General features: G+C 37.3%; 1 protein-coding gene across 1 annotated transcript; it reads right to left on the bottom strand.

Annotated features, from left to right (window-relative positions):
• Positions 1-6,538: 6,538 nt before the first annotated feature.
• Positions 6,539-10,322, bottom strand: LOC129364847 (serine/threonine-protein kinase pim-2-like). Its single transcript, XM_055037761.1, has 9 exons — positions 10,263-10,322; positions 9,256-9,537; positions 9,040-9,168; positions 8,829-8,923; positions 8,571-8,618; positions 8,265-8,480; positions 7,257-7,434; positions 6,967-7,137; positions 6,539-6,854 (listed from the first exon to the last, which is right to left on the bottom strand). The coding sequence occupies exons 1-9, from the start codon at positions 10,306-10,308 to the stop codon at positions 6,763-6,765; spliced, it is 1,257 nt and encodes a 418-aa protein (XP_054893736.1). The 5' UTR covers positions 10,309-10,322; the 3' UTR covers positions 6,539-6,762.
• Between the last annotated feature and the right edge of the window lie 654 nt (positions 10,323-10,976).

The raw sequence follows: 10,976 nt of genomic DNA, 5'->3' as shown, positions 1-10,976 counted from the left end.
TGTTGTTGTTGAGAGAACTGAACTGCAACAATTCATTGCTAGTTTCAGCTCAAGACAAAAGAGGGTTTTTTTCCCCCTTTTTGGTCAATACTGAGTTCAATTCAGTTTCAGCATCCCTGATTATAGTGTGTATAGTGATGTCTGTGTCCAGAGTAAGCATGCAATTGAATTGACTGAGTTTTTAGATCAGTCCTTCAGCCATTAGCAGCAGGTCCGTGTCAAGTCCCTCGCTCCTGGGAAAATTGTTGCACCTTATTTAGGTTTAGTGGCAGAGAGAAAAGGGCTTCAGAGAGCTGAAGAGAAGTGACCATTATGCAGTCCTATTTACTGCAGCGTTCGGGGCACAGCCACATTCACACAATCAAGTATCGGTCTCTTTCCATCTGGCGCCCAAACAAAGGATCCACTGCAGTTCTTCATCAAAATGAGTGCGGATTCCATTTCCCCAAGGGAAAACAACACAATGAAGAGTCAGGAGGGTTAATGATACTTGCGAATAACTCGGCACGTGGGCCGTTTGAGCCGAATTCTTGGTGAGAAGAAGGGAGTACCACAGAGACGGGGAGAGGAGACAGGAGGATGCTCACTGACAGTGATCCATTTTGGATATAATCAGGCACTGCTGCTTTGGCTATTAAAAACAAATTAAGCGAAAGCACAATTAGAGGGCATTGTCATGCAAATGCCAAAAGAAGCATTGTGTTCTGTTAGAACACATGTTAAATCTAATTAAAGTGAACTCTAAGCTGTCTGTTTGGTTCTTTCAGGGTGGAAAGAAAAGCAGCACAGTGAATACAAGGGACATATGCATGTCTAGATGGACAAACTCAATACGAACCTCTTGTCATTGTTTTTTCTTCACACTTTCAATCAAAATATTGTAATTAGATGGTACAAATCACCATAAAAAAGGCAGATTATGAATGTCAAGACTCACAAGCTTCTGTTTGATTTGGCAAACAATTGGTTGCAGTTCTTTGGATAACGATCCTACACAGTGACAAATTACTGAATATGTTACTTAGTGATAATTTGAGTGTTTTTTCTATTGCAGACCATCTAGGGGTTGACATTTGTTCTAACATTTATTGTGCAAAATTAATTTTTACAATAAGAATTTTGATTTATTTTTCTCTTGATAAATAAAAACTGACAGTATAGTCATAAATGCTATTCTACTATTTTCTCTGTTTGTTCCACGATCACATCAATAAATATAAGTACATTTAAACATGTTATTTCTATGTGTGCAAGTGGTGTTTTGAAGAAGAAGCCCATTTGAAATTGGAATGTTGTTTTTATTTAATGACGCTATGAACACTGTGCCTTTTAGTCACAAGCAAAGTTACCTAAAAATTACATACGTAGTAGATTTTAATAATTATTTTTATTGTTACTATTGTATGACTAAATATTGTGATAAATTTCTAAGTCTACATCACCCACCCTTAAGGTCAACTCTTCAAGACTTTAAAACTTGAAAAGTGCTGACTGTAGCTCCACTTCCGGTGCTGTTGGTAAAATGCTGAGTTACCAGTTTGGCTAAAGTATTTCTGCCCCCGTAAGACACACAGTGTCTGTAGACCAACAGGAGGCCATTCCATCTCAGAAACTTTGAGCATCATTAAATACCAATGGAAACGTGCAAAATGGCCTCAAATGTATTGAGGAGAAATACTTTTACAAGTCATGCTTATTAAAATATAAATAAAAACATACTCTTTTCCTTACTCCCTATATTATGCCTGCCTCCTTTTTTATTCAACAAACTTCTCAGATGAATTCAAATAAATTTAAATCTAAAACTGTCGGGGGTGTGAATATCATTTAGACTTATATACATAAATAAATTCAAGCTGTAAGGGATTAGAAGAAGAGAAGAAAAAATAAATTGCCATTGAAAGTAATGATGCTCATAAAGATTAACAAATGGCAGTGCTTGCTTTTTCAGTGTTTGACAAAGTGAGAAGGCAGATTCCTGCCCACCGCTGCCACACTGCACCTCCATGGAAATCAGAGTCATCTGGACTGTGTGTAACAAGGTGTTCCAATAAATCCTGGAGCCAGAGTCCAAAAGATAGCAGGCAGGACAGAGTGCCAAGGCTGACTGTCCCATCATCTTCAGTCATTCAACAAGCCTGGTCAAGACAGAACATCATATTCACATGTTTGATAGGTGGAAAAAAAGTGCAAAAGTTGTTCTGCAATATGTTCTGGATTTTTTTCATTTGACCTACATGTTTATAGAGCACAGTTTTCTGCTCATGGTGGCAGCATGGTGGAGTCACTCTGTTACATCAGGTCTGATTTCCTTTAATAGACATGAGTTCACCTTTTCTTTTTTGTTGAGATATTAGGGGTACGGGCAGAGGGGGTTTGGACTAAAACCCTTGGTGCCAGGTAGTTTGAAAGCTTCAATACAATAAGTAATATTTTAAAGTCAGTTCTTTGTTTAATTGTGGCCAGTTTAGAGATTTAAGATGGGTGTAATGTGCTTGAATGTTTTAGTTAAAAGTCTTGCTGCAGTGAGTCATATCTGCTAAAGTTTAGTAAGGGACTTGTTTAATTCTGGCAAAACTGTTACAATCAGAAATGAAGATGTGGAACAGTTTTTCTTCCACATTAGGTTGTCAAGGAAGATCTAACTTTAGATAAATTTCTAAGGTGGTAACATGCAGTTTGTAAAATAATATGTATGTGTTTCTGAAAATCAAGACCACAGCTTAACGTCAAACTTAGGTTTTTGATATGATGTCAGCGATTAATATTTGAAAATTCCTGCACAACTAACTTTTGACATAAGTGAACTGCAGTTGATCTTATAAAGCCTTTTGCCTAGAAATGGCAAAATAAAAATTGTTACAATAATAGCACATTTCAGCAAAATTTCTTGATAGTTACAATCCAATAACACTACCAAAGCATGTTTGAGAGTATAAAGTATAAAGAACCAACGATAATTTCATTGATGTTGTAAATTCAGGAGAACCCTCATAAAGAGCTCAGCATGTTTAGAGTTTCCACTACATGACATCTAACTGGGATAAAACAAAGGAGAGTTATGTTTACTTGGAACTGTCTTGAAAAGGAGGACCATATTTGTATGAAGAACTGAAAGAAAAAACAAATTGCATCAAAATCCAATTAAAGAAATGTATTCATCCTAGAATTACATTTAGAAACAATGACCAAATGAGAAGTGACAGACTATGGGTTGGTCCAGTTAAGTCTAAAGTTGATAAGTCAATAAATCCAGCTAAAGAATCAGTTATCAGTTAAAATCAACACAAATCATTTGCATGTTTACACAGAACACCATTGAATTGAAACCCGTTTTAAATCTCAGATAGCAACTAAAAAAACAGAACAAAAAGTTAAACCCTCCATTTTTCATACTGAGCTCTTTTTGTTTACTTTATTATTAAATGGCTTATATTTGACCTAAGATCTCTGAAACTAAAGGGAACTTCAAGGAGCCGATCGCTGCCGTTTCTACAGTCAATTCCAGAGCCACTTATTAAAACTCTGCATCATAACCTTTACAAATGCCGTCTTCATGCCAGCTGCGCAGCCACTTTTCAAAGCAAATGGTATTTCAGATACATTTGCAGTGAGCCACAGCCACGTGAGAATCCTCTCAGAAGAGCCATAAACAGAAACTGTTTATGGGAATGATTGCCAAATAAACTCATCCTTATCCCCCCTCCTCCATCGCTCTCTCTTTCTCTCTGCTTGAAGGCTTTGCTTACAAGAAGCACAAACATCAAAGCGAAGTCAGTCATGTGATTGGTTGTGAAGTGCTCATCATACACTTCTCCTTTCAGCCCCCTCCATGTGGAGCGCATGTTATTCCTCCCAGTGTGGGGCGAGCACAGGCAGTGTGCGCCTGCTAACTGATGCAGTTTGTTTGCTTTAGTTAATTGGATTCTGAAGTAACCATTGCTCACTCCAGAGGCCGTAATAAATTCTCTTCCTTTGTGATTACAGTGTGATCATAACGCACAATCTCACTTAAATTACTGCAGGAGTGGCCATGAACAGTTGCAAATCTGCTGCACTGTGCACACAGTAGTAGCAAATAAACTGAAGCGTTGCCCCCGTTTAAAGCCAGAAGTGGGGAAGTTAGACCATAATATCTGTCACCAGGCCTCAGGAAGCAATGGGAAGCTGGAAAGGGACGTCCGAGAATGACCAAAATATTATATTTTTGGATTCCAAGGGTACATTTGTGAATATTAAACTATTAGGCTCTCATGAATTTAAGGTACAATATTACGCTACCGAAGCCGCTGAGTGCTGTAGTTTTAAAACCTTTGCAGGATTAAATTCTGACCTTGTTCCAACTATTTTTGCTGAAGCTTTTTTGGAACTAAGACAGATTATCTATGCAAATAACTTTTTTTAAATCCTGTGTCATTGTACAGATTTTTTTTCCCATAAGACAAATAAAAACAATCAGTTTTGACTCATGTTTAAACTAATAGTGAAATGTCAGTTTGAGAATTTTGTGCCATGTTATATTGATATTCAGTCATCAAAAACAGACAACACCTGTAGTGTTGTGTTGATTCTTTCATGCATGCTTGGGAAATCCTTTCATCTCCATGGCAACCATTCAGTTTCGCAAAACGCCTTGATGGACAAGCATCGCCTCCTCTGAGCTGCAGCTAAAAAATGGCAGTTTGTGTGCTTGTGTGAATATTGGTTGTGACTTGAAATGACAATCGCCTGCCAGGGTGTTAAAACAGGGGTACAAAGCAAAATCAGCATTTTTACATCAGGTTATAATCCGTATATCCCTATATTATATTATATTTCCTCATCAGAAACATACCTTGAACATTGCTTTGACTTTGTCATGTTGGAAAAATTCTTGAATGTTTCATTCAGCTGTGGCTTAACGCCTGCTCACACAAATGCCAGCTATTTCCTCAAAGCTCAGTCTTGATGCTGCAAGGCTGAGTCCAGATGTTGTTCTCTTCTACAGCTTTACTTCATTCAAGTATTTGAATCGCTCTTGGTGTGATCCCTCCCAATCTAGAGGCACGATGCCATGGGTGACCACGCCAAAGGTCAAAGTCACAGGCAATTCAGAACTCAGGATCATGAGGGTAACTCAAACCCCTCCACCACGTTAAGGTGGCGATTCTACGGAGGGGAGGAAACCAGCAGATTGCATCAAAGTTTCACTTTAATGCAATCCCCCGTCCTGAGCAAGCACGGGGCGACAGTGAAGAGAAAAGCCCTTTTTACCAGGACAAAGCTCTGGCAGAACCAGGCTTAGGACGGGCAGCCGTCTGCCTTGACTGGCTGGGGTTGGAGAGGACAGGAAAGAGAGACAAACACAGGAACACTTGGTAGGAAGATCTGCAATCTGAAAAACCAAAAACAAAAACAAAAAACATTGAGAGGTCAACAATGGTGACAACAAATATGACAAACAAGCAAAAAGAAAGGAGAAAATATCATTTTCTAGAAACAGACACAAAAAACATATATCAACCTTTAAAATCTACCTACATAAATGTACATACACAAGAACTGTATCAGAAAAAATATTTGTAAATGTGTGTCTGTACAGCAGACCAGGTAAAATCTTAGTTTCTAATACATTTATAGAAAAATATTCTTTCAGATAAGCATTTATTTGACATTTGCATATTTCTATTAAGCAATAATATATAAATATGTGAGGAGGTAATAAATAGAGATATAGTCAGAAACCAAAAAAGATGAGTAAAATTGAAAAGATAAATCCCACAAATAATGGGAGTGCAAATTTGAGACCTATAGAATTTCCCCACAAGCAAAGCAGCCTGGCCCACAGAACAGCAACCATCAACAGCAACAGAGACAAAATGAGCTGAAATGAAAACCAAATCAAACCAAAGCCATCATGTATCACCAAAGGACAACAATCACTTAAAAACAGAACCACAATAACTCAGCCCCCAAAAGATGTAGATTACTATAGAACACAACACAACTAGCACTCGGATTCAACAAGAAAGAAAAGACATCACAAAATTACAGAAGGAATTTGTCCATTTTCTACCGCAGCTGAATCCTGTTAAGCATGTCATGTATTCTTCAAGTAGCTCAACATAGATGTTTTTGAACCAGGAAAGTAAACAAAAATCACAATGAAAATCAAATTTGTTTTTTCCAAAAACATATAATTTTTTCACTAGAGAACTAAAGAAAATCAAAGGCCAAAATCTCAAACCCATAAATTGGGTTTGAGATTCTAGCCAAAGGACAAAAACAAACCCAACAGAGAAAAGCAACAAATCTCCAATTAACCTTATTGATATCATTCTGATTGGAGGCTTTGATTAGATAATCAAACCGGAGCACCCGGAGAAAAAAAACAAAATAACCTACTAAAATAAAAAAATACAATTTATGGATGAGAGGAAAGTAAAGAAAGAAAGAGGAAAATCTGGAAAAGTCAAAACATATGAAAATAAGCTTCTAAATGTAAATGATGCCAAAAAAAAGATATAAGAAAATATAATTTTGAGAATTGAGGAGAAAATTGAAGGAAACAGGAATACCTAGAACAAAAAAATCTCAATGGAAGATGTTTCAAATAGAGGAGTAAACCGAAGGAAGCCAGAGCTCCCAGAGAAAAGACTAAAGTTGCCAGAAAAGACTAAAGTTGCCAGAAAAGACTAAAGTTGCCAGAAAAAGTAAAGATGTGTATGCAGTGAGTGGGTGTAAGTGTGTGTGTGTAGGTGTGTGCATGCATGTGTGTGTTGTCTACGAAAACCAAGGGTGGCCCAGCAGCTGTTCCAGGGTGGGACGATCCACAGGGTCAACCATCAGACACTTTGTCAGAACATCCTGGCAGTCTGGAGGGTCAGAGGTCAAACAGCAACAATGAACTGAGCCAGAGGAACAAAACAGAACGATACAGAACAGATTTTTTGGGTGCTGTGAGCTATGCTGATAAGTTTGTCTCACTCTTGGAGAGCCTCTTGCTGATCCTCAGCTTTTTTGAGAGGAAGTTTGAAGTCTGGAACTGATGCCTGTGGACTATTTCATACAGCACCACACCCAGCTGCCATACAGTTGTAGGTCCAGCCCTGTAGTTAGTGTTAATGTACCAGTCCAGTGGGAAGTGATCAGGAGTACCTTAAATATGTGTAGGAATAAGACTACCAGTAAAATGACAAATGACAAAGAAAAATACGCTTTTTCCCCAAACTGCATTACTGAGTGATAAAGGACTAGGTTCAATGGTCCAATCATACCACAGAAAAGTTCATGTTCTCGTCTGTCATCAAAGCAGCTTAAACCGAAGTCTATCAGATAGACTTGAAGGCCTTCTGCAGTGGTTTTAATCAGGATATTTTCCACCTTAATGTCCCTGTGGAAGATGTTTGCATTCTGAAGGTAGAGCGCTGCTTCTACTAGCTGTTTCAGTATGATCTAAAGGAAAAACATCACATGGTCAAGAACAGCAGAGATGCATGTGTTGTTGAGAATGATACAGCCTGGCAAAAGTATCCATGTCTGTTTTACGTTTTTCACATTCAGCTACAGCACAAACGCAAACTTCAATGTATGATATTGGGAACTATGGCATTTCTTCAGTTACAGCAGCGAGTAAGTCAAGACTTTGCATGCATAGCGACTAAAAGCTCTTGTCAATCTTCTTTGAAAAATCTTAAGATAAGCCATAAGATGAAGAGTGTCTTTGGACAAAAGTTTTTAGCCTTCCTATCTATTTGGTGAGTGGATTGTAATTCAAAACTGTCAGACCTAACTGACCTGTTAGGCTTGTCAGTGTAGGTGGACCTTCACATCTTACAAGGTTTGCAGGTGTACCGTATTCTTTGCATTTTCATGTGATGCACAAAAATTGTCTGAGAGATTTCCAAACTTTATTGTTCCATCCCCCAACCCTGGTTTTAAACGTTTTTGTACTGCGTGAAACATTTTTGAGTGGAATGGTGCGGGAAGGCAATGGCCAGAATAATGTCAGACAGTTTTTAAAAAATGTTTTTGTAAAAAATATTATGTAATTCTTGTCATTTCATTTCATTAATATGGCATATTGTGTTTTGTGTTGGAGTATTATATAAAATACAAATAAAATGCATTTAAGTTTGTCACTCTAACCTGAAAACATGACATGTTGTGTGATATTACTCTGTACTGTGTTTTATAGCCCTGACTGTAATCAGATGAAGTTTGAAAAACAAAACAATGAAAACCGCACATTTGACAGTATCTCCAAAACTCGTCCAGCAGTTTACCTTAGCCTCCTTGTCCTTAAGGCAACCATTGTGCTCCATAAGGTAGTCTGACAGGTTGTCAGAAGGCATGGGCCTCTCCATCACTATGATCAGGTGTTCGTCCAGATCGTACCAGTCCAGCAGGGTCACGAAGGCTGACTGCCCCAGTGAACTGCTTAGGCTCCTCATTTCTAGCATGACAGCCACCTCCATGGCCAGCTCCCTGCCGTTCTCACCCTGAAATATCAAGACAAACAGGAGAAACCCGCAATGCATCTGGAATCCACTAAGAAGAAGCAACACTGCTAGATGCTATTGCTCACTTACCTTATGTTTGATGACCACGTTTTCTTTAGGGATGCGCTTGATAGCCACCTATAAGATCGAAACAAGATTTTGGTTAGCATGTTAGCAATGCAATATCCTTTAAGAAATGCAGTATTATATTTTACTGTTATATTCTGTAAAGTTGGTATCAGTGGTAGTTCCCTGACCCTTATCAACTAAGAAAAAAACAAATAAAGTGACTTAAGTGAATGTGTGCATGTGTGAGGGGTGGGGGGTCGGGTGGAGCATAACCCTTACAGGTAATTTGTCCTCTACCCGATATCCAGAAAACACAAATCCAAAGCCTCCTTCTCCCAGTTGATCCAGCTCAATATATTTTTCAATGAAGTCACCTAAACATACCAACACGTTCAAATATCAAAGCATCAAAACAAAACACTAATGATATCTCAGAGCTAATTTTGGTAGCTTTGTCTCATGAATGCTTATGTTACAAATCTATCACTACTTTGATCTCCTTGGGAATCCTCGCTTTCTTCGTCCATCTCCATCATTTCCGTCTTCTGCCTCCTCAGATTCCTCTTCCTTAAATCTCCTACTCCTGTGCTCCAAAGTGCTGGACTGAAGCTGCTTGACTCTAACAATTATAGGAAACAGGAACAATGTGACATATTGACATTCAGTCATCATAACAAAAAATGTGTGAGTCACAACACAAGCCAACCTGAACTGATGTCCCAGGAGGACAGACGTTCTTTGGGTCGAACCCGCTGCAGGAGTCTCTTCTTCTTCTTGGCTGGTGGTGAAGTTTCCTCTGCCAACTTTGTTGCATCACTCCTCGGTCTCCTCATGGTTCTGCTCATGTTCTGACAGCTTGTGGAGGCTCCAGCCACCTGAGAGACCATGATCTGTCTTCTGTTGGTCTCATCTGCAGCTTTTTTCTTTTTCCTTGGTCTGCTGTCCTCATCAGACTCTGTGCTTGGTGATATAATGCTGCTGTCGCCCTCTAAAGTGAGAGAAAGTTCATCATTTGAATTACTTAATACATAAATATATACATAAATATAAATACATAAATACATAAATATATATATTCATTGTATTTCAATATATATATATATATTATATATATATATATATATATATATATATATATATATATATATATATATATATATATATATATATATATATATATATATATATATATATATATATATATATATATATATATATATATTTACTGTGCGTGTGTGTGTGTATTTGGTATTTGTTACAGTTACGCTTTGCTAAGCTAAACTGGCTAATCATGTAACTCAAAAAGTGAGTTTCTTCCTAGGCGACTGTACAGTTTGTTGAAATAATTCGTTTTAGTATTTAGGTTTTGACCCCTCTTCTGTTCACTTTAATCTAAGTCTTCATTGTATTTCAATGAAATTGGAATCTTATTATGTCCATCTTCAGCTTGTACCCCAGTCTGGCTCCTCTAAGAAAAATAACCTAGACATGCCCCTGCTCTTGAGTAGAGGTATGCATAGCGACTAAAAGCTCTTGTCAATCTTCTTTGAAAAATCTTAAGATAAGATTTTTCAAACAATTATAAGCTGACTTTCACTTATCAGTGTCTAAAATGAACAAATTGCAAAATCCACATTAATATTTCTCTCTCTAAAAACGTAAACACAAACCATTTCTAGTAATTTTTTTTCTGAAACTCATGAAGTAACTTACCTTGTTTCATGTGGGCTGGTGTTTTATTCTTCCTCTTACGTCCCATATTTTTTTTTTTGTGTTTTTTTTTTTTTTTTTTTTTTTTTTTTGGGAGATTTTAGTGTGGAGCCTTTCGCCTTCAGGAAATGGCAGTTTCAGCTTTTTAAATTTTGTCTCACTCTGTCAGAAATCTCTGACAGACTGAACTCACACAGAATGTTGGGTTCCAACACCAACCATTGTGTCATCAAAAAGAACATTCCAAAATTTAGTCACAAATGTTAAATTAGGGGTGATGTTGCCTAGCAGCCCTCTGAACTGAATCTAGTGCAGTTTTAAAACATACAAAAACATATATATATATATATATATATATATATATATATATATATTATATATATATATATATATATATATATAAATAGATAGATAGATAGATAGATAGATAGATAGATAGATAGACAGACAGACAGACAGACAGACAGACAGACAGGACAGACAGACAGACAGACAGACAGACAGACAGACAGACAGACAGACAGACAGACAGACAGACAGACAGATAGATAGATAGATAGATAGATAGATAGATAGATAGATAGATAGATAGATAGATAGATAGATAGATAGATAGATAGATAGATAGATAGATATAGATAGATAGATATAGTGTGTGTGTGTGTAAATTCCAAAATTCCCAAAATCAAACTTTTTTTTGTGTCAGTTATCCAGGGA

The sequence above is a fragment of the Poeciliopsis prolifica genome, unplaced genomic scaffold (assembly GCF_027474105.1).
Source record: "Poeciliopsis prolifica strain line A6 unplaced genomic scaffold, Auburn_PproV2 SCAFFOLD012, whole genome shotgun sequence".
In the NCBI taxonomy this organism is placed as follows: Eukaryota; Metazoa; Chordata; class Actinopteri; order Cyprinodontiformes; family Poeciliidae; genus Poeciliopsis; species Poeciliopsis prolifica.
Note: the sequence above shows the minus strand (reverse complement) of the source record. Positions and strands in the feature narration are given on the sequence as shown.